A 25,122-nucleotide genomic window follows, 5' to 3' on the forward strand; every position below is an offset into this window, starting at 1 on the left:
CTGTCTGTCTGGTTTGAAAAATAACAGAGAATAAGAAAATGAATCTGAAATGGCAATCAAAGAAGATCCTACCAATTTCTGGTCGTACATTCAAAATAAGAAAGGTACATTCCTAGTATTCTATTCTGGGACGATGTTGAACACAAAAATACCTCAAACAATCCTATCATTTCTTTAAAACATTTTTCACTAATTGAAACCTGCAATTCTCTCAACAAACTAAAACTCACAAGCAGTGATAACATACCTAGCTTTTTCATTAAAGCTGCTGGACTCGAGGAGCAAGTCTTACAGAAACGCCATCTATGAGATCGATAAAGAACTCCTGGAATATTGAGGATAAACCAGGTTCGATCCCATAGATGGCGATGTTCGTTAGGGGAGATGTCATCGCCTTTGCTTTCTTGCTGGAGTAGTTGAAAATGTCTATAGAATTTGTTGACCATATATTTGTTGATAACTCTGTTCCAATCTCTTTGAGAGATTTTCATAACCTGGTCAGGTTTCTTTGTATTTGGTTAACCGCCCGCCATGTGGTTTTGCACACATTTTAATTTCAGAGACGACTTCAATATTTAGTAGAAGTTTCTTTGTTTAGAGTAACTTCTAAGAGAAAAACACGTTGATAATACGGAAAAATTCAACAGTATATTCGTTTTTATTCAATAAAAATAACTTACATAACAGTATATGAATAATACCTACATGATTTGAATACTCTGTTCATATCTTCAAGCATATCAATAAAAATAAAACAAAAATGTTGTTGCCGAAGACGTCATGTAACGATTGTTCACTTTATTTCTTACATTAGGTCAACTAAACAGGATGACTAAGTAGATTCGAAAGTGGAGGTTTATTAATTGCATGATTTGGAATTCGTTCACTCTGTCGTACTTTTTTCCAAACTATTTTCTATAGATGAGTTATCTTTATTTTCAAGCTGTTGCCTCCACATGTTTGCATACACTCCTTCCTGACCAATGAGATGTTCATGCCTGAAAAGAAATGATTCAATAATATATACAGTGGTTTCCAATTAAGAAATTCAAAATGACAGTCACCTCAACATAGAAGTTTTAACATTTTACAACGATTCTGAATCTTATTTTTCATTTTAGAACTTTTCATGCAGACTCACCTTCCTCTTTCCACAATTTCACCATCTTGAAGAACTAGTATTTCATCAGCATGGATAACTGTCGATAATCTATGAGCCACTATCACAGTTGTAATATTCGAACACATGGTGTCCAAAGAGTCCTGAAACATAAATATTTATTTGCGATAGAAGCTATCCAGCGGGATAAACACATTGAGAATTCCATTGTTCGATAAAACTGTGTCTGAAATAATTTTTACAACTTTTAACGAGTAATGAAAAAACAAACAATAAATTTACAATTTTTAAAAAACTGTACATTTACTTTAGCAAAACCTTTACAAACAATTTTTAATCTTTCTTTATCCATAAACCTGGAAATAGAGAAAACATCAAAAACTACCCCCTGGCGAGTAAGTAATCTGAAATTCCCAAATTCTCAAAAACTTACGTTCGATACGAAAAACATAATAAATGAACACCAACAAGGCTTTATACTTGGAAAATCGTATAGATCAGGAGTATATAAGTAGACTTGTGGTTCTTGCCCAAAACTTTATATTGGCCAAACGGGGAGGACTTCTTCTCAAAGAATTAAAGAGCATAGAAGTAGTTTATTGAATGTCAAATTTAATTTGTTTTTTTTGAGAAGATTACCTAGAATTCCAATATGAAACAAATCTCATCAGGAGCTCGTAAGCAGGCACGGTAGTTGTATATTTCGTTTACTCTTGGAAGCGTGATTTGAAATAGACGGCAACATGAAAACTACCTACTTGTATATTTCTCTCAGTCTGCGTATCGAGTGCACTCGTGGCCTCATCCAGTAATATGATACTCGGTGCTTTCAATAAAGTTCGGGCTATCGCGACTCTTTGTTTCTCTCCACCACTCAGTCGGAGTCCCCGCTCTCCTACTTGAGTGTCATATCCCTCGGGGAAAGTCAATATTTTGTTATGTATATCGGCTCCTCTCGCAGCATCGATTACATCTGCTTCCGTAGCAGTTAAACGACCATACTTTATATTGTATCTGAAAAAGTACGTCAGTGAAGGATTCACAGAAGTCGAGATATGTTAAACGGGTAATTTATTTAAAAAAGTTATCAATGGTTGTATTATTACACACTTTGTGAAATTATAAAATTTTTTTATGAATACTAGTCAATATAAAAAGCTGTAATTCATTAAATTCATTCAAAAGAAAATGTAGTGAGTATATTTCAAGTAATTGTCATCAATAATTCGTCTTGTTTTTTAGTTTCGTGTTTTTATGCGAAGCAGTAACTCGTCTTGATAATGCCATCTGAGATGATGGCGAAACGTCGAATATCGAATAGTACACAACGGATGAACACCCGGAATAACAACACATCATATATATATATATATATATATATATATATATATATATATATATATATATATATATATATATATATATATATATATATATATATGTGTGTGTGTGTGTGTGGGTGGGGGTGTATGAGTGTGTATGATACATATAAAAAACGGAACAATTCGTAGACACAACACTCCAAAAAGAGGAGCAAACCGCAGACACGTGTTTCTAGCTATTGGCCTCATCAGCGCGGTGCAGCCAAGTGCATGTGTTGTTTCCTGCTTTCGGCAAACAAGCGTTGCCCATCTTTGCACTTGGCTGCACCGCGCTGATGAGGCCAATAGCCAGAAACACGTGTCCGCGGTTTGCCCCTCTTTTTAGAGTGTTGTGTCCACGAATTATTCTATTTTTTACATGTATCATACACACTCGATAAAATCTCTTTCTGTATTTATATCCTGGACCCGGATGTCACGCAGGTAGCTATAGCTGCCTACGTCAGCTATTACATCATTTTGTTTTCCCCTCCCTATTATTGAAGTTGTTTCCAGCAATTTCTTATATTTCATTTGGTTGCTCAGATATAGATAAGTTTTCAAATTGTCACCCTGTATATTATAAATCGCTTGTGAACTCAACAGAATCTGTCTGTTCATCATACGTTGATTAGTATTATTTCGAGAAAGTACGTTTCTACAACCTACAAGCATTAGATTATTCAAACCTTCTTACTCACTTGATAGTGTTATTGAAGAGAACAGTGTCCTGTGGAACAACTCCGATGGCCCTTCTCAAAGATTCTTGTGTAACAGTCTTAATATTTTGTCCATCAATCACAATGGATCCAGTATCAACATCATAAAATCTAAATAACAGTCTAATAATAGTACTTTTACCACTTCCGGAAGGACCCACCTAAAATTAAAAGAAATATTGATGTGGTTTTACATATTTCATCATATAATTATATTGGTAAAATTATGGAAACATAAAAAAAAGAAATACAAATTATGAAACAACAACAAAAATTAATTGGCGCTCCGGGGCGACTTCATTGATTCCAGTGGCGCATTTGCTTTTTCAGCTGCAGGAAAACCCGGAAAAACCTGCAACACCACATCATCTGAAGATCTTGTTCTGCCAATGCCCTCTCTTTCATAGAATAAAATGTAGGGTGTCAGTAGATAACCAAAGCCGATTCTGTGACACCAGCCAATGAGAGCGCGGTATAGTTTGGTGTTGCGCAGTTACGCTTTGCGCAGTATGGCTTGGTTCGGCGTACTATGTATCAATTTCGCTCGAATCGTTATCTTTCAAACCGCGATAACGCTGCTTGATTCTCAACCGTACGCGTGACCTTGAAAGATAACGATTCGAGCGAAACTGATACATAGTACGCCGAACCAAGCCAAAGCGTAACTGCGCAACATCAATCTATACCACGCTCTCATTGGCTGGTGTCACAGAATCGGCTTTGGTGATCTACTGGTGCCTCTAGAGGCTTCAATGAATTTCAGATATCGCCAGAATCTTTAGTGACACGACTATCGTCAAACTTAAACCAGCCCGTTTCGTCTTTGACCAAGGCGTAATAATGACCAGATTCAACGTCAGAACCACAGTGAACAATGACTGCATGAAGATTATAATAGTGGTCTGCTAGATTGAAGTGTTCATCTTTTTCGAATTTTATGCAAATATTTATTTCAGTCGGTATTCACTTGAATTCATGAATCTATTACTTCTAGAAAAACACCTAATTTTCAAATATGTTGATTATTGGCATTTTGTGCCAAAAATAAATGATTAATTCTGGCAAAACAAGTATATTTTGAAAAAACAATTAAAATAAAATATTACTTCTAGGAAAATGAGTAATTTATAAATATGGTAATTATTGGCATATTATGCCAAAACTTAATTGGATGAATGATTAATTCTGGTAAAACAAGTAGTTTTTTGAAATCATTACTGCAAATTTTCTCTTTACTTCGAAAAAAAATTTTACAACTGTCCGCCCTCTGTTGGAGACTTACTGCATCTCAGTATTACTATAGAATTTGAGAACTCAAACTTTATTATGTTGTTTGAGATGAATTTTACATTCGTGCGCCGTCTGTTAAAGATTTATGATACTAGTATTAGAACTAAAAAAAAAAAAAAAAATTTTTGACAATCGGACTAAAAAGTGAAAAAATAAATATAGTTTGAAAAAACTAAAAAACACGCTTTTAAAGAACATCTAACTATATTTATTCATATTTTTATTTACGTCAACCTGATAGTACATATGTGTGAATTTGTTAATTATTTTGTAAAAATAGGCAATGAGGCAAATAAATAAATAAATAAAGATTCAACTTGATGTCAATCCTTTTTCAAAAATCAAAATCGATTAGAACTGTTAAAGTGATTCCATGTATTCTGTAAAACTTACCAAAGCCACTGTTTTCCCAGGCGGTACAGAAAACGTAACATTTTTGAGAACTAATCTCTCCGGGAGATATCCGAAAGTGACATTATTGAACTCCACAGCCCCCCTTTTGACTGAAATAGCCCCCGCTCCTGGGGCATCGATAACTTCCTGTTCCTCTCTCAATAGATCAAACATGTTTTCCATATCAACGAAATTTTTTTGAATCGCTCTAAAATATAATGACACTGATTTAGAATTTGCTTTCCATGCCTCTCCGCAGCATTCAATAATTGAATCACAGAGAGCACTTGCTGTCCCTACTAAAAAGTATCCGATCTAGTAGAATCAACAAAGTTATTCAAGGATTACTACAAACAATGAATGTCAGATTTTTTATTGAAATCACCTGTAGTAAGTACCAAACCAGTTGAGCGGTACGTAAAGCTGAATGATGTAAGTAGCAAAGAGTACGTAGTCACCTGCTTTGAGTTCGTGCTTATCTACGACAAGGTGCACGCAAAGCAAGCTCCCAATCAACAGCCCACCGCAAATGATAATATTCTGAGTCATGTTCAACAGGTTTAATGTAACAGCGTTCTTAAACTCTTCTTCCTGAAAAATTGGATACTTGGTACTTCAAGATGAAAAAGAATCTTTCTGGGGGTATGAGAATATGTGTGATTGATGACTTGTTTACTTTATGGTAATGAGGAATGATCCTCAATTTGGGTTATTACAGCAAATGCTAGTTTGAACAAAATAAAGTTGGGTTTAATTCACGAGTTTTTCAAATTCACTTCAAAAAGTATTCAAATTGATGTTTCAAATGTTGGGTTTTAATTTTTAATGGGATTTGTTACTAATTCACATATTGGCAACAGCGCCTATATCAAGTTGAAATAATTTATAGGTACCTAGATATTCTACTTTAAAAAAGGAAAATTATTTTTGTAAATCAACAATTAAGGAAAAATATAAGTTAGAGTTCAATACCACCTCCACAAGCCACATAAACAACAGTTGTTTTGTTATTTATGTATATAGAGGAAGATAGGTTAGGTGCACAAAATGTCATGTCACAGAATGTCTCGAAACTCGAAACATAACTAAACAGAACAGCACGCCTCTGAAATATGCCATCTTTGTTTGTCTCATACAGGTAACAGATTCATTGTCCTTTATTAGCTATAACCGATGTTGCCAAATGGTGAAATAGAAACGAATCCCTTTAAATGTTGAATGCATTATTTCATTCCTCTGATAAGTTTAAAATGCGTTGTTTTAGAGCTCTTTTATGAAAACTATTTGATTTTCGTCAGGAGGAACCTTTCCCATTAAAAAAACTATTTGTTTTCGTGAATAGTCTCGTAATCTTTAGTTAATAATTTTATTTTATTCATTATTTATATTATTTAAAATCATAAAGTGCTTAATTCAATATAAAATGTCAATATATAATGGAATTACAAATCTAATACACCATATACTAATTAACATTATAAACCTATAGACCTGAGCAAAAAACCGTATGGAAAAGTGACTTCCTACTATTTTCATAGTCTATTTTCTTAACCAGCGGGGTAATGAGTTATTTTCAAGTCGCTTTTCCATAGGCGTACACAGGGGACCCGTTAAAGTATTATAAACCCGCCTATATCAGCTGTGGCAATTCATTACATATTCACAAAATTTAGCGTTTTGCATTTATAATGACAATCTATCATTTTTTAGTATTAGAAAACTGGGCATATGAATAATCATAAGCCCAGTCACTTAAAACATTTCAATTAAATATACTTGCGACCAAATTTCGACAGGCAACCTGGCAAAAGTGTATTCAGTTATTAATAGTTTCTTGAAAAAAATAGACTTTGTTCATACACTACATACACTTCATTTGCTGATAGTATCAGCATTTTATGGCACACACCAAATAACCGTAAGCTATATAAAACTATTGAAAGTGACATCAGAAGTATGAGAATTTGTTTCGACTCAAATCTCTTCAGCCTCAGTTCAACTAAAATGAAATTTGTGTTCTATCATAGACAAATCAGACGTGTATTTGAAAAATATCCTAACCGACAATATGTGGTCTTGTTAAGCACTGTTTGTAACCTTTAGTGTAGTAATGAATCTTACTGGAGTTTAATCGTTATTTTTTACACTTCGACACGTGTTTCGATCACCAAGTGATCATCTTCAAGAGGAAGATTATTCTTCTGACAAAATAGCATCTTTGACACTCATACCTGGTATTTCAGGACAGCCTCTCTGAAAGCTTCAACTTCATATTGTTCAGCACCATAATATTTGACAGTTTCAAAATTTAGCAAAGAATCGACACTTCTAGCTCTCGTTTCGTTATCTGCCAAATTCATACGTCTTTGGAATTTTGTTCGCCATTCAGTAATCGTAATGGTTAATACTAAAATCAAGCTATCGGCTGAATGTGATATACTTTTGAAAATTAAACTTACCAATATACAGAATCATCGTTACAAATACAATTAGACCAAACCAAATATTGAAAGCTGCTATGAAGTAGACAACCGCTATGATTATATCCACTATTGTTGGGAAAATAGAGAATATGATATAGTTCAACAAGTTGTTTATGCTATCAGTTCCTCTGTCCATAACCCGAAGAACTTCACCCGTTTTCCTACCAAGGTGCCATCTCAAAGACAAACTGTGGAGATGTCGAAACAATTCCACCTAAAAAAGTAACTGACGTAGACTAATCCAAAAGGACAAAACTTTAGGAATAACCTAATAAATCTAAAGAAATGAACTTTAAACGTTCAAGCCCGTCTTCTTCCATGATTATTAAGCGATATTTAAACTAAAACACCTTGTTAACTATCAAACTAACTCTCAATGTAAACAATAAACTGACAGAACGTGCCCTATGACGTCATGCTTCAAGCGCGCGAGAAATAGGAGCGTTTGAACTTGTCAAATACTCTTACAGCTATGTTTATTTTTTTTCTATATCAAAATGAAGTGAATATTGAATAAAAAAAAATTAAAAGTTGTCTGCATATTCCCTATTGGCAATACAACTGAAAGAGTCGACCTTCAATCTTGCACTGACGAGTGGCTAATAAGCCCGAAACCGGTCTGCAAGCGTGCTCGTTCCAAAATTGAAGGTCGACTCTTTCAGTTGTATGGCCAATTGCATATGCAGGAAATTTTCTGTGAAGATTCCTGCACTGACGCCTGTTGGATATAATCCAACGCCCTTCGTGGTATTAGCTAGGGGAGTAGTTGTTTTCTGATAGGCGTCAGTTCATTCAACCAAATGTGTAGGTATATTCGAGACTGGATTGAACGTTTAAAGTTCATTTCTTTAGATTTGTTTACTGCCAGGCTTTAAGTATAGCTCTCTGACTGATAAGAAAAAAAAAGCTAATACTTTGGAATTTCAACTTTTTAAATATGTCCATCTGATAATATTTCAACTGTGACTGGTTTTTTTTGTTTAACTTGAATTTTTAATGCTCTCCACTTTGTCTCAACAGTTTATGCTATTATACAGTGAAACATAGTGAAATAAATGAAGAAAAAAATATTATGGAGGTTAACTAAAAATAGTTGTAGAATACTTCCCTTGTATAATAAACCAAATTTTCCATGTTGGATAACTGTAATATAGGTTTCAAAATAACGGAGAAATTGAAATTCCATCGAATCTAAAGTCTATTCAAATCCAAGATAGAGTAAAACAAAACAAAGCCGAAGCGTGATGTTCACGTGATCGCCCAGTGTCAGATGGAAAGGGCAGCGTTCATTGGTGAATTCGCCTTCTTGGTACGAGTTCGGTACCAGCACAGGGTTGTAATCAGTCGTTTGTGTGGCGTGCGTGATAGTATATTGTTTAAAATTGTTTTCCAAGATGTCCAGTACAGACACTGCTGATGACACTGTGAGCTATCCTCTGAGTCCAGCCAGGAAACGATCCAAAAAAAGACATTTGAGTGTTGAGATGAAAGAAGTGATTTTAAATGTGTTCAAGAAAGAGATGGAAAAAATTGAGACATCGACTGTCGACGACGTCGTATCGAAAGTTTCCGATAAAATTGGAGTGTGTTGCGCTTCGATTTAAAATGTTTTACGGGAATTAAACAAAATCATACATTTTCTAAACCGAATACAAATCAGAATCGTCAAACCAATATAAAATTAATAGATGATGCTGATAAACATGCAATCAGGAGGAAAGTGCATGAGTACTTTTTCAGAAATGAAATACCCAGGATAGACAAATTACTCACAGAAATAAATGAAGATGTTTTATTGCCAAGTTTTAAGTGGTCAACATTCCATAAAGTATTGAAACATTTGAATTTTGTATGGAAAAAACGAGGGCGCAATAGTTCATTATTGGATAGAGGAAATTATGTTATGGAGAAAAGAGTATTTGACCAAAATTAAATATTATAGGGAACAACAGAGAACAACTTATTACATGGATGAAACCTGAGTTAATGCTGGTCATACTACCCCTAAAGTATGGGTCAATGAAACTGTGACCTCATCTAGGAGGGCTTTTCTAGATAGACTATCCACCGGATTAACAAATCCATCAGGTAAACTTATATTTATATTAAGACCTGCCTCAATCTCAATATATAAAAAGTAATCCTCGTATTTGTTTTATTTACTTACATACCTCTTCATAATTTCAGGTAAAGGAAAACGGCTTATTATTTGTCACATCGGCAATGAGAATGGATTTGTTGCCGAAGGGCTGTGGTGTTGAGTCGAAGAAAACTGGAGATTATCACGAAGAAATGAACGGTGAATCTTTCGAACAGTGATTTTCCAAAGTTCTACCCCATCTGGAGGATAATGCTGTGATTGTAATGGACAATGCACCTTATCATTCGCAACGATTAGAGAAGATTTCGACGTCTTCAAAGAAGGTTGAAATTCAAAATTGGCTGCGATTAAAGAATATTAGCTTTGAAGACTCAATGCTAAGAGTACAGCTACTAAAAATTGTCAAGAAGCGCAAGCTTGAATACCAAAAATATATAGTCGATGAGATGGCAGCAGGCCAAAACAAAATTGTCCTTCGCCTGCCTCCATACCACTGCGAGCTCAATCCCATCGAGTTAATATGGGCGGATGTGAAGAATTTTGTAGCTCAGCATAATACCACGTTCAAATTTGCAGATCTAAAAGTACTTTTTGATGAGGCTTTGAAAAGAGTCACAGCGGAGAAATGCGAGAAGTGTGTTCGGCATGTGATATAGGAAGTCGAGACAAAGACGTGGAAGCTTGATAACATAATAGAGGCTCAAATCGAGCCACTGATAATTCAGATTGGTGAGGATGACACTACTGATGAAGAGACAAATTCATCCAGTTGAATAATTTTGATTAATATTCCTTTTGAGTTGACATAAAATAAAAATTATCAGTAAAGAAATAATTACGTCTCTTTTCATATAATGCTTGAGTGCGCTGTGAAAAATCCAATGAAAATCTTTTTATATTACACATATTATCTGCATTTTTCCCGTTAAACTGCAAAACTTGTGCATTTCACTCGTTATTATAAAGAAGTTTTCTTAAGTATGATATAGCATTTGCGATCAACAAGATGTTGGTTCTGAATACGACCCTGGCCAATTCTTGGGATTTTCAATATCACGTGCGTACGTATATATATATATATATATATATATATATATATATATATATATATATAAGTGATAAACTTATATATATATATATATATAAACTTATGTAAGTGATAAACTTGTACATCGCTTCACCGATCGTGATGAAACTTGACATGTATAAGTAATTTTTCATAGAGAAGGTTTGTAGGCTATACATTTTTCTGTAACTCGCCACTAGATGGCGCTGTAGAACAATCACTGTTCTACAACGCTGCGCACGCCTAAGTTCGTTGATTCTGATTCTGTCAAAACATTGGAACAGCAGCGATACATCAACATAGTACTAGTACGATATATTTCTTTTGGATCGAACTAGAGAACAATAAAAATTTACGTTGATGCTGGCGTATCTTACCTCGACTTCCCTTGTTGTATATTGCTGGATCCTGATCCACAAGAAAGACCTCACATTATTCAGGAGCCCCATTCCTCCAGTACCACCACCTTGTAGAAATTTGAATCCCACATACATCAATATGAAATCCCAACGGAATTCCATTTTACTTGTTTCAACACTAATACTATCGACTAAAAAAAAAAATATAAAATTAATATGAATCGATCAACTACACAATCAGTCTCAGTGAATCATAGGTTCACATGAGAGGCAAGGGGCAAGGTGTTTTTCACCTGAATTTGGGCATGTCATATGCTCAAATTCATATGTTTATCATTCTGACTCCCTACCCGGAGCATGTGTTTGTGGAGTTTTTTCCGGACTTTGTCTGCAGGTGGCACAGTGATCATCCTACTGAACCAACCGCAGATAGCGCTTATGACTAGTTGGAATTAATTTTGTTTGTTCGGGATACTTAAACGGTTAAATTAATTGTCTGCTTTTCATATATAGCAGAGGCTCTCTAACTTATTTTGTCTACCGCCCACTTCGAGAATTAATTATTTTCTAACGCCCCCCAATTTTTTTTACTTCACTACATCTTAAGAATCACAATCGCAGCCATTATTTTAATAATTAAATTAGGTGTGTCATGTGAAAATAAGACTTTCTGATGAGGGTAATGTAGAACATCATTTTGTAATATTAGGAAAAGTTTTATTCATGTTATTAAAACAATTGGAATTTTGAAACTAATCTAATGTGAAGAATGATGATTTTTAACAAGTTTGTTAATATCAGGCTCGAATTTACACAAAAAATCACTGTGGAGGTTTTCCAAATGTTGGTAGTAAACACGCAAGTCGTCGTTGTTGAAGGATACTGCTAACAAATTAGGGAAATTGCGAAACTCACTTCTGCCGATATTATTCTTGTATAAGAGCAATTTGGCTACAAAAGTAGCAAAGAAATTTTTTGTTTTAATCAAATTCAAGTCGTCACCTTGAAGTTGGAGATCATTTAATAATTTATACAGTTCTTTCAAGTACGCAATACCGTTCTTTGAAGTGATGAGGTTGTCGTGCAATTCTTTGTTTTCCAAGAACTCTATGACAGAGTCAAATAGATTGTAAAATCGAGTCAGACAGTTACCTCTTAATAATTAACGCACTTCTGTGTGAAATAGCAATCAGTTGAAATCTTCATCATTAGAAACACAAAGCTGACTAAATAATCTGTCATTTAAAGAGCTGTTTCGGATTTTATTGACTGCTTTGATGATATATTGCAGTGATTGAGAGAGGCGCTCACTCAAATTTTTCGCAACCAAATGTTGCCTATGAATGACGCAATGTACAGCAAGCACATCTGGAAGTTTATTTTTTAAGTACGCTTTGTGACCTCCTGTCATAGCCGGAGCGCCATCCGTAGCAGCTGATATAATATTCTTCAGTGGAATTTCTTTCTCATCACATTTCTCCAGTGTATTACATATGGTTTCTCCTTTTGTATCCGTCTCTAAATTTCTGGCAAATAGTAGTTCTTGATATATTTTCTCATTTTTAATAAACCTCACGTATGACAACAACAATGCCTCATTGGTTGGTAAAGTGGACTCATCTAACTGAATTGAGAATTTAGAAGTCTTCAGATGAATGCACAATGACTCTTCAATGTTTTCAGCCATCTCATCAGTTCGTCTTTGCACCACCGCACGTACAGCACTATACCTAGCTAGTCGCTAACTAAATTCACTTGTTTTCGTAATATCGTCGAATGACATTACTGGCTGGATGGCGCGCGCACTTTTATATGAGGCAGCGGGCGGGCCTAGTACTTTCGAGAATGGAGACTAGAAACTCGCTTCGCATTGAAGCTTACCGCCATCTATTGTACAGTTTGACAACTATCGGACAGGAAATAGTTACTGATTAGTCCCCTAGATGGCGTTACACGAGGAAACGCGCGTTAAGCCCAATTTTTAAATTAGCAACCGACCCCTAAACTGCTTCAATACCCCCAATCTTCTCTTTGCCCTTTACTAACCCCCTATAGGCCTCCAGCACCCACAAGGGGGCGTTATCGCCCACTTTGAGAAAGACTAATATATATAGGAAGTTAACTGTGACGAATCTTCCAAATGGAAGACGTTGCACAGGTGCCTGATGGTTTTACTTCAGCTTTCTGAGTGGCATTAGCTGGGTTAGTTGTTATTTTTCCGTGGGGTGTCTGCCACACGTACCTACAAAGTCGTAGGTTCACATGAGAGGCAAGGGGTAAGGTGTTTTTCAACTGAACTTTGGCACGTCATGTGGAAGAACAACTCAGAAGCACTTGTGCTGAGTTGAACTTCGCCTTTTATTATGTCAGCAACTAGCTCTGTAATTTATTTGAATATTTGTATGTAGCTACAGCTGGGTAACAATAAAGACGATTATTATTATTATACGCTTCCTCCAAAATATGTTTATCGTTAATCCTGAAACTTTTTTTTTCAAAATTATATTCCTTTCGTAGATGCTACATACAAATGAATCTCAAAACAAGTCCAGAAAAAAAAGCATCGAATGTTTAGTTTAGCTGAAATAAATATCAGAACATGAATACTCTTCTTGACAGGTGTTTCACCAACTAAGTTTGCCTCTTCAGGAGATGAAATTAAACAGAGTTTTGTGAATACATTGACCTATGCTTGGTGATAGTCAGTAATAGTATTCATAATAATTAACAATTTTCAAAATACGGACTGTATTTCCAATATGCGTTTCACTACATAAAGGGTTTTTCAATTGACGCGGGTAGATTTTGGCGCCCCGTGGCGGCCACTTTGTTTTGGTGATATCTGTCAAATCTTTTGTTTATTATTCAGTTGTTTATGCCAAATCATCATGGCAAGTTACACGATTGAACAGCACGTTCAAATGATAAAACTGTATTATCAAAATGAGTGTTTGTTAACGCAAACGTTGCGCGCATTGCGCCCATTTTACGTTAGACGTGGTGGCCCTTCACAGTCGACTCTTCAACGTTTGGTGGCCAAATTTGAGACGACCGGTTCAGTAAACAATCAGCCAATACCCGTACGTTCAAGGAACGGCCGAGAACATCGCCGCGGTCCGTGAAAGTCTACAGCAGAACCCGAGACAGTCCATTCCTCGCCGTGTACAAGAACTCGACCTTTCGTAGACTTCAACTTGGCGAATTTTGCGTCGGGACTTGGGCCTACACCCGTACAAGATCCAACTGACCCACGAGCTCAAAGTTCATGACCATAGACAACGCCGTTTGTTCGTTGACTGGGCTTCGAATCGTTTGGAAGAGGACCCCAATTTTGGCCGAAAAATCATCTTTAGTGACGAGGCGCATTTTTGGATGAATGGCTGTGTTAACAAGCAAAATTGCCGTATATGGGCCGACAGCAACCCACGCGAGGTTCACCAGGTGGTAACGCATCCTCAAAAAGTTACCGTTTGTTGTGGATTTTGGGCCGGCGGCGTAATTGGTCCGTACTTTTTTGAAAACGACATCAGTGAGGCGGTCACCATCAACAGCGAGCGCTACAGAACGATGATAACTAATTTCTTATGGCCCAAACTGAACCATATGGACCTAGACGACATGTAGTTCCAGCAGGATGGCGCTACGTGCCGCACAACAAACGCCACGATTGACATTTTGCATGAACGATTTGAGGGTAAGGTTATCTCTCGCAGGGGTGATGTGAATTTGCCACAAAGGTCATACGATTTGACCCCGCTTGATTTTCCTGTGGGGTTTCTTGAAGTCGCAGGTCTATGCAAATAAATCACAATCGACCGATGCCCTAAAGGTGAACATAACACAGGCCATCGCTCAAATTCAGCCGGATCTATGCGGAAGAGTCATTGAAAATTGGATCACTCGGATCCATGCCACAGTAAGAAGCCGAGGCGGGCATTTGAATGATGTCATATTCCACACTTAATGGCATACATGCGCCTTTCAAATAAAATGATAATTTTGTTAATACCTCACACACAGCTTGTTTTATTCCATTTCAACATCTACCCGCCCTTATTGAAAAACCCTTTAGCAGCATCATCAGAGTGCTAGTCTTCGAAGGAATGCACTGTTTTCTTATTTGGAAATTTTCTGAATGAAATTTAATGATACTTATCAAAGCCAAGATAACCTCCCAACGGTTTTTTTAAAGTATACTTGACTTAATGTATCATTCAGTTTATTCCATCTTAAATTTTAAACAAACTGAATTCAGCAATTGAATAATTCTCTCTAATACACTTTCTTGATTTTTCACGTAACATTTTTTGTAAAACACACGGTGGAAAAATTTTTGTGATATTTGAAAGCTCACTTGACAATAATTTGTCATACTTTTTTTTGAAAATCAAGAAATAGTAACAGAAATATAAGTAGACAACAATAATTTTCAGGTTAACAAAACCATGTCTCTATACTTACCAATGAGTGCTTGGTAGATGGGTACATACAAATTCACCGCTCTTCCACCCGCTAATAACAAAAAGCAAATAATAACTCGAAACTGAAGAAAAAAGTCCTTCTTCGGCCAGACGAACGGAGCTAAAATTCTCACTTTTTTCCACAAATTGCTCCATGTCGAGCGGTTTTCGGTTCTTTCCTAAAAAAATTAAAGGTCCCGATGAAATAAATTATTAATACTTAGCACTGCATTGAAATTGAGTACCTTGAATTTTACATTCACAGCAATATTATCAAAACGAACTGCGTTTTTCAAAATTTTATTGGGATCAACGTCCTTCTCACTGGGTACCATTTTTAGCTTGTAAATATATTTTTCCGCGTACATCTCTAAGCAACTGTGACGTATACTCAAACAACCGTATTTGCACTATTTACTTTGGTGTTAGAAACAAACGAAAACGGTATCAAAAGGTGCAGATAAATAATTGAAGATTGTGCTGGTTTCATCAGAACCTAACAAAAAAAATCTTTCCCAAAATACGCAAAACTCCAGTAATAGTAAAAATCTCATTATTGGTTAATGACAGTTGCATTAGTTTCTCATCTATTCCCAGTCTCTTCATGCACTAATTGCTTCTTGATTCAAATGCCTTAACAATTGTAAGTAGAAACTGGAAAGTATGAACCAATATAAGAAGCACCATGAAAAAGTTTTCACAGAAAAAAACACTTGGTAGGAAAGATACGTTTGTACAGAAATACTTTTGGTAGCATTAGAGTGAAAGAATTGGTGTTTTGATTAAAATGGAAAGTTGGGTTGAATAATTTTGAGAAACTTCATCTTGTTTGCAATATTTGCAGTATATTAGAAATTCAAAAACATTCATTTTATTGATGCATCCTTTAGTCCACTACATGGGCTGGCTGAAAAGTCTCGGACCTAACACATAGATGGCGCGATTTCTGCTGTTGAAATCTGCTGTTGAAATTTCACGAGATTCTACTCATAAGTTTGTGAATTACTGTGCTAAGAGTGACGCTACTTTTGGATCAATAACAATTTCGTGTTTTAATTTAACACTGCTTCTTGATAGGGAAAAAATGCTGTTCAAGCGAAGTCATGGCTTGAACGGTATCATAAGGACTCCGCTCCATCAGAAACTAATTGAACATTGGTTTGCTGACTTCAAACATGGTCGTCCAATTGAGGCAGTAACACCAGTGAACATAAAAAAATCCACAAAATCTCTGCATGATCGAAAAGTGAACGTCTAACCATCAACTAGAACTAGACAATAACCTGGGGAGCATTCTCAGACAAATTAATCACAAAACTGATTAGCATGTGTCTTGTGATAGTACAAGTGTAAAAAAAAGTATTCACACATGTACTCAAACTGATCTTACTTGGACTAATACAGTCCATATTATCATAGGGCCTGGATTTTAGAGAGTCTCAGCACGTATGACGCGTTCACAGAACAGAAAAATCATAAGGTGCATTACAGCTAGATTCAGATTCGAACAAAAATGTGTAGCCCTTTTATTGGACCTGAAGATAGCATTTGATAGTGTGTACCGGAAAATTCTTTTTGAAATAACGTCCAACATAAATATCCGGTGTCTCAAAATTATTTATTGAATAGGACATAATTAGTTGAAAAGAAAATATGCGGGGTACCGCAAGGATCGCTACTCAAAGTTGTTATATTTCTTATATATTTCAATTATTCGGCTACAAAAAAATTTATTTGAATACATACAAAAGTTTGCTGATGACATCACTTTAATTTGCAATGAAAATAGTGCACAAGAAATTAAAATATTTGAATTGAAGGGGTTATATTTTTAGGAGTGATTAATTTTTTGGAAAGAAAGTTTTTGGCTTTATCCTACTCCATCTCGATACAAAAAAAAAAGATGAGGGAATCTTCCAATCAATTTGAAAATAAGGAACTTTATACATGGATGTGTAGATCATGCAAAGAAGTAACGTTCAGACACAAACTGAAAGAAAGTCCTCCTGAAACATTAACTTTCATATAAACATTGAATTACACTAAAGAAAAATTCTTTCGAAACAAATACTTCTATATGAACACTGAATTATACAGAAGATATTTTTCTTTACTCAGTTTGTCAGATATCATTCACATGAGTTCTACTTTAAATGAATGGTAACAAATTGCACTTACATGGAACACTGTCATCCTCATCGATGTATACCAGTGGGAATGACAGTGTTCCATGTAAGTGCAATTTGTTACCATTCATTTAAAGTAGAACTCATGTGAATGATATCTGATTTTATTCCACAACGAATGTTTGAAATACAAACAGAGTAAAGAAAAGTATCTTCTGTATAATCCAGTGTTCATATAGAAGTATTCGTTTCGAAAGAATTTTTCTTTCGTGTAATTCAATGTTTATTTGAAAGTAGCTGTTTCAGGAAAACTTTCTTTCCCAAAAATTAAAATAATATTTCAAGAGACCTCATCATGATATAAATGATCATGATAAAAAAGTCAACGATATAAAATTTCAATAAATTTTTCAGAAATCCTCTTGGAAGAATAAATCCTAATTATCGTTGTTTAATATTATTATTATGCGCATGTATTGATGTAGTGATTTGAGTGTGGCTTGAAAATAATTTTCTAATTATTTCTGGTAGCTCAACAAGGGATTCCCCAATGTCAAATCATAACATGTATATCAAAGATCAATCCTTTGGTTTTCACACTCTAATCAAATAAATAGCTATTTTCAGATAAAAAAGATCCATAGTCATTCAAAATTTCAACTAATCAGATCAGAATTAATTTTAATAGCAGAAAGCAAGATGCTCCAACCTCAATGTCAATCATAATTCAATATCCTGCGTGGTAATAGCCGGGAAAGTAGTTGTTTTCCGGCAGGCATTTACCAGTACCTACAGTGTGGGTAGTTGGGGGAGATAAATATTCATTTTCTAGTCTAGTCATTTTCTGTCCTGGCTATAGTAGTCAGACTCAAGAAAATACGTGTCCATGTCAAAAAAAAAAACGAATAATCTGTACAACTATAGAATTCAATGTGAATCTTGGAAAACTGGATTTCAATGTTGTCAAAAAATGAAATAGAACACATTTGATCAATTTCTTAATATTACATAACTTTAATTTTACAAATACACACATCGGAAAAGTCTAGGGATATTTTTAAAAATGGCAATAATTTTTTTTAGATCGATTTAGGGAAAAAAAGTTGACGGGTGATTATTAAACGAATGTAACTTACAACAAAATTTATTAAATGGTCAAAAATACTGAGTGCGCATATAAGCAAAACTAAAAAAAAATATGGCTCTTCTTTGGCACCCCGAAAAAAAATCATAATACAAAAAAAATTGGAATCAGTACAAAGTATGGCCTCCACGCTGGTTTATTACGGCCCTACATCTATCGTGCATCGACAAAATGAGATTGTCAATGTCTTGTTGAGGTACATTTGCCCATTCAGCGATTAAAAGCTCTCTCAATTGAAACGTTGTGTAAATGTTCCCCATATGCGGAGTAATTCTTCGTTGAAGCATGTCCCACACATGCTCGATGGGATTCAGGTCCGGTGATTGTGCTGGCCATGGCAATACATCAACTCCTTCGTTGGTGAGCCAGTCAGTCATTAGACGCGCGACATGTGGACGAGCATTATCGTGCATTAGGTGGAAGTTTTCACCAACAGCACCAGCAAACGGACGGACGATAGGTAGAAGAATGGTGTCGAGGTACTGTCGAGCTGTGAGGGAGCGATTTGGAAAAACGAGATCGGTTCTGCCGCCGATCATGATTCCGCCCCATAGCATTACTGTACCACCTCTGTATGTGTGGACTTCCTGGACGTGTCTCAAACGTTCTTATTTCCAGGTCGTCTCCACAGTCTTACTCGACGAGAATCTGGATGAAATCCAAATCTGGATTCGTCTGTAAACAAAACTGTGGCCCAATCATTTGCATCCCAGTTTTGATGTTCTTGACACCACTCTAATCTTCTACCGCGATTGCCTCTTGACAAAGGTAGACATCTAAGTGGCCTTCTGTTGTGGAGATCTGCTTCATGCAGTCGATTTCTGACAGTATCACGACCAATGGTTACCTGGTGCGTCTGCTGCAACACGTAAACCAACTCAGGTGCTGTGATTGTCGGTTGTTTTCTTGCGGTTAAGACCAAAAATCGGTCTTGAACTGCAATTGTAGCGCGTCCTCGCCCTGGATGTTGTTCGGCTGGACTGCCAGTTTCACGGAAACGCCGCCACAATCGACTGATAACACTTTGGGAGACCCCCAAACGAAGAGCTACATCATTTTGTCGCATGCCACCTTGAAGAAGCCCTACAGCTCTATTCATCTCAGCCAATGGTAAGTGATGGCGTTCCATGTTAAAGCACAATATTTCAAGTTTAATTGCTGAGCAAGAACTGCATAGAATGTACAAACTCGACACTTTCAGATTATTCATTTTAGCCGAAAACCTACAGTTTGTAAAAAACTTGATGAAAGATTAGTTACCGTTTTTGCAGGCTTTGTTCAAACCCATAGAAATCTACAGGGTGGTCGAGTGTACCAATTTAATCGAAATTAAACGACCTCGTTGTTGTTTAGTATGTTATAAAAATATCCCTAGACTTTTCCGATGTATGTATATTTGATATTTTGGTTGTAGAATTGTTACCACTTTCCTGACTTCAAATCTGACACACACTTTTGGATAATGGATGTCAAAATCTTCAACATTCAATAACAAAGTTGGTCAACCAGATTCGATAACTAGTTTTTTATATATTGAATTCTCTTCTGGAGAAGCGGCTAACAATAGTTGAGAGTTGAACTCAACATAGAAGAAATAATTGAAAACATTCTCAAAGCATAATTGTGTTGTGGTAACTCATAGGTCAAGTTTGATGGTAAATCCTACATTTATTTTCATTCAATAAACATATTGCAGTCACGGTAGTTATTTTTAGAAATGATGACAAGCACACTCGATAACGCTGATGTAGAACCTCATATCATATTACTCATTTGAAATCAATACTCACCTGAGTTCCCACATTTCGCTGTGGATCATTCAAATTGAAATAGTCGACATTTTGAATGATTCCTGGAGCTTTCAGCCCCAGTAAAAATATCAGTAGGCATGTTATGTATCTCAAGACGAAAAGAGCCATTTCAATTTGATCGGTCGTACTGAAAACAAAAACGAAGAGAATTATAAACAATTCACAGATGATTTGCAATATTTTAATAATAGATGAATTGTTTTTTTACTCAATGTCTATGCTGATGGATTCTTACAGAAACTCTGACTGAAACCGTTACTCACTTTTCAAGTTTGAACCACCAGTTGATTTGTCCCAAATTTAAAAATGAGAGATTTTCTGAGAGGAATGTCAGAGTCCAAAATATAAGTAAAACTATCCCGTGGCCCCTCGTGGGCACGGATGGTAATAAATAATGCCTCTCTACTTTGATTATCCATAGGGAATATGGATACGCAATGGATGTTAGCACCAATGAAAGGATCTGAAATTGAAAAACAAAATGGAAAAAGTTGCATACATTTATCCAACTGAAAAAAAGTTAACAACTTTCTCTATATATACAGCGTGACACACGGTCGATGGTAGGTTAGACGTTTCTGGAAAACGCAAAGCATGATTTTTCTGAAAATTTCACCTCTCACATTTCCTTACCTGTTCTATCGATCTTAAGTATTTCCTACATTTTCTTTCTTCCTGGAAACTTCCTGGGTGGAATGAGCTCTTCGACGATCGTTGGTTTAGGCGTTTAGGGCCATGGGATTGGCCACCGAGATCACCCGATCTCACGCCACTTGACTTTTTTATGGGGTGTTTTAAAAGAAAGCGTATACAGTACTCCAGTGCCTACCAAAGAAGAATTGCGACGGCGAATAGTGCGGAGTATTGAAGGTCTGGATCCCCAGGAAATTGAAAAAGCAACCACAAGTCGCGTACAAAAAAACATTTTAAAGTGTTTAGAATGTGATGGACAACATTTTCAGCATTTATTGTGAAAATGTGATATTTTGTTATTTTGAATCATCCTATTCTGTTATTGTCTGTACTTTCACATGTTTTAGCCCACAAAATCTTACTTTTTACCTAGAAATGACTGATTTTTGGTACAGTTGTTCCCTGGAAACTTTGAGCCATAGTTAAGGAAATTATTTTGTAACCTTACAAACTTCCTCTCGTTCATTGGTGTTAATTCAGGATACATTTGGTTGAATTTTTTACACGTTCTGACAATGATTTGATCACTTTGTTCATGTGTATAATAAATAATTTCATAAGAACTTCGTTTGAATAATCGATATTTGCATTCATTTTGGAAAATGATTCGAAACACCGTCGATAACTCTTCGTAAATTACTTATAAAAGTAACCGAACTGCTATAAGCTTGATAATTCCACTGCTTCCTAAATCCAAATTCTAAAAAAAAATAATGTTTCTAGAAGAAGCGACTTTATTGAGAAAACTTGACGATTTAGGTATAGGGACATGATATATCATCTTGAAGCATTTTTCACCATCTCTCAATTTACTGTGTAATATACAGGGGGTTTCATTTGAAAAAATGAACTTTCGACTACTTTTATGCACAATGGAAATAATAGTAATTTTAGCACGCCCTGTATGATATGGAGTCGATTTCACGGTGTTATTTGAATATTTCGAGTTTGTCCAAACTATCATCATCAACTTTTCATGAATTGAGAGTACTGATGTACTTAATTTCAATTAAGGCTATGTTTTGGACCATATTTAGCACATTTATTTTTTATCTCGAAAACAGATAGAGATAGGTATAGGACATTACTAACAAAAAAGTATTAAAATACCAGAGCGATTCCAAAAATGTATTAATATACGGGGTGTTCCATTTAAAAAAATAAAGTTGCTAGGACTTTTTGATGGAAGTCGCAACGCCGCAATGCTGAAAATATTTTAGATCGATAGAACAGGTAAGGAAATGTGAGAGGTGAAATTTTCAGAAAAATCATGCTTTGCGTTTTCCAGAAACGTCTAACCTACCATCGACCGTGAGTCACGCTGTATATATATATATCTCTTTTTGCAACTCATGATAGGAACCATACCCACAACACACGAAAAAAAAAACCTTTCGAATATAAAGACACATTTGACCTATCTTCAAAAAAACATACCTTTTTTCAATCATTAATATTTATAACAAGATACCTAAATCTCTTAGAATTTTGTCTTCTATGATCATGAAGAATAAATTGAAAACTTTGCTTCTTTCCAGAGCTTATTATTCGCTGGAAGAATTCTTCAAAGATAATTTAAACTGATGTTGTTTGGGTTAAATATTTCATGTCATATCAATCTGTATTGTAGTTTAGTCTCTTCTGAACCCTACATATAGATGTATACGATAGTGTTCTGTATCTAATATAATAATATTACATTAAGTGTATTGATTGTGATAACCTTGTTATTCATACATCTGTGGTCATTTATATTCTTATATTCCTAACCAATATTAATGATACTGCTTCATGATTTTCTACTGTCTTTAATGTTTACTGTAATTGACATGTTCTACACTTGAGAAGGTTTTTTATTACAAAGAACTAATAAAGGATATATATCCACTATACAATATTTCCAATAAAAAAATGGAATGCTACTCAATTCTGAGAACATAGATCATTCATGTCAAAACTTACCATATATCCATATATATTTTTATCTTCATAAATTGTTCCTTGCAAGCCAAATCTGAGTATTTCGAGCACAGGTAGGAATATGGTCAAGAATATTTGCAGGTAGTACAGTTTCGACTTCGACAAATGGTAAGGTGACACCTCCGTGCCGTATTTTCTATACATCCACAGCTGGATCGTTCCAGCCACAAATATGAAGCCTGCTATCACAGAGGAAGTTATGGTATCCATGAAACACTGTGAAGTTCCATGATTCACCCACACATCCCAAATGGATATGTTCGGTGGGCAGTACGATATGTTGGAAACCATTGTTACCTGAATTGAAAAATAATTTTATCTGCACCGTGTCACAAATGAATGAAAACGATGGCGAAATTGCATGAAATGGGCTTCAAATTGCTCCTCCATAAACCATATTCGCCAGATTTAGCTCGTAGTGACTACTGTCTGTAAGCAGACTTGAACAAAAAAAAACAAAAATATTTACATTTATACAATTAAAAAACAGTGAAATAGTGTTTTCAAAAAAGCAAAGTTCTACTATAACAAGACTTGATAGTATTGATTATAAGTAATTAAATGACTCACCTTCATAAATACAGTTTTACAACTGAAATGAACACCAACTTCAAATCAAATTTTGTTTACGAATGAATCAGTGATCAGTTATTGTATTCATTCTAACTTCAACTAGATTTCAGTAATCATATAGCGATGGTTTATCAATTATTAGATGTTTGTTTTGATATTTCCAATACTTGCACAATATCATTAGTTTTTTACTCTTACATATCATGGAATAGAAAATAAACAGAATTAGAACTTTCATTATTTCAACAGTAAGATGGTGAGTATTATTAATATTTAGGTCTTGCACAAAAATTAAACAATTGTTTATTGAAGCCAACCCCTCTCTTTAGTTAATATTGTATTTCTTTTAATTTACCAGTCACTGTTGCACCTACATAGTGAACATTTATTCAAGTTCAATGTTATACCACATACATTCATAAAGCTGAAGTATTAAGTATCATCGTTTAACACTCAATAATGGAATTATCATGAATTATATCCACAAATACACTACTTATTGTCCAGGTTGAAATTTCTGTATTTTTTAGTCAATCTACATCAATTGTTATCAGAATCATGAGCACTCGTAAAAACAGTTGAGATAACCCAGTGAACCATCAACTTAAAACATTATTACGCGCCTAAGCAATGATATCAATTTATAAATTCAAAATCTAAAGAAAGTAGTACGTTGAATAAAAGTTTCAATTATTCAAATTAGTTACTGGTTTTTACAAACTAATATCCTATAGTTTGTATATTAATTCACCACCTAAATGTTTAGATCTGGAGTTATAGCTTTTACTGTCTAGTAGACTAGAAGAGAGAGTTCACAAAACCTTATCATTACAATTTTTTCCAGTGTAAATGCTGAATTGAATGTAAAATTTGCCTTCCATAAAAAACTGAATAAACTTATGCTATGCATAATTGTGAGTTACCACTGCAGTTTTATAAACCTAAAAACCTGTATCTTTTGAAAATTGCTGACAATGAGCATGATAGTCAGCAGAATTGAGAATGATCAAATTTAAATAACACTGACAGTTGTTCAAGTTTGGGTGCCTTTACATTTTCACAGAATAAAAGTAAATTTCTTCATTACTATTATCAAACAAAGATAGAACGTTACTTTTTCGAAAATTCTCTGTCAGTTTTTGAGTAAAACAATTCAAAAAATGTGTTTAATGAACATTTGAGTTACAATGTTAAATTTGGATACTAGGCTAAAAAGATCAAATCTTTTATAAATGTAATATGTACTTACTATTACTTATTACATGAAAGTGTTCATATTCAAAATCAAACGAAATTCCGAACTTTTTCCTTTTCAATTTGCATTTGATACCTTCTCTATTTTGTATTATTGTTTAGTCATTATTTATTATGACACTTTTTATCACTTTTGTCACTGCCGTCATACTTTTGTGTTTTAACCTTTTATCACGTGATCTCCGTGGT

The 25,122-nt window shown here is 35.0% G+C and overlaps 1 protein-coding gene across 2 annotated transcripts; it reads right to left on the reverse strand.

The window, feature by feature from the left end:
* Positions 1-639: 639 nt before the first annotated feature.
* Positions 640-25,088, reverse strand: Hmt-1 (ABC transporter ATP-binding protein/permease Hmt-1). 2 transcript variants are annotated; one of them, XM_074180412.1, is made up of 14 exons: positions 24,929-25,088; positions 23,089-23,403; positions 20,697-20,896; positions 20,413-20,560; positions 15,354-15,531; positions 10,911-11,083; positions 7,343-7,580; positions 7,115-7,290; positions 5,269-5,474; positions 4,884-5,091; positions 3,183-3,361; positions 1,879-2,134; positions 1,142-1,263; positions 640-998 (listed from the first exon to the last, which is right to left on the reverse strand). In XM_074180412.1, exons 2-14 carry the CDS (start codon positions 23,395-23,397, stop codon positions 884-886), a joined length of 2,508 nt encoding a protein of 835 aa, XP_074036513.1. In that variant the 5' UTR covers positions 23,398-23,403; positions 24,929-25,088; the 3' UTR covers positions 640-883. The 2 variants fall into 2 exon arrangements, with proteins under 2 accessions (XP_074036513.1, XP_074036436.1); XM_074180335.1 differs by lacking the exon at positions 24,929-25,088 and adding an exon at positions 23,677-24,275.
* Positions 25,089-25,122: the final 34 nt, after the last annotated feature.

This window comes from Leptinotarsa decemlineata, unplaced genomic scaffold (genome assembly GCF_025532065.1).
Source record: "Leptinotarsa decemlineata unplaced genomic scaffold, Ldec_3_MD MMD2_P_RNA_scaffold_1, whole genome shotgun sequence".
NCBI lineage: Eukaryota > Metazoa > Arthropoda > Insecta > Coleoptera > Chrysomelidae > Leptinotarsa > Leptinotarsa decemlineata.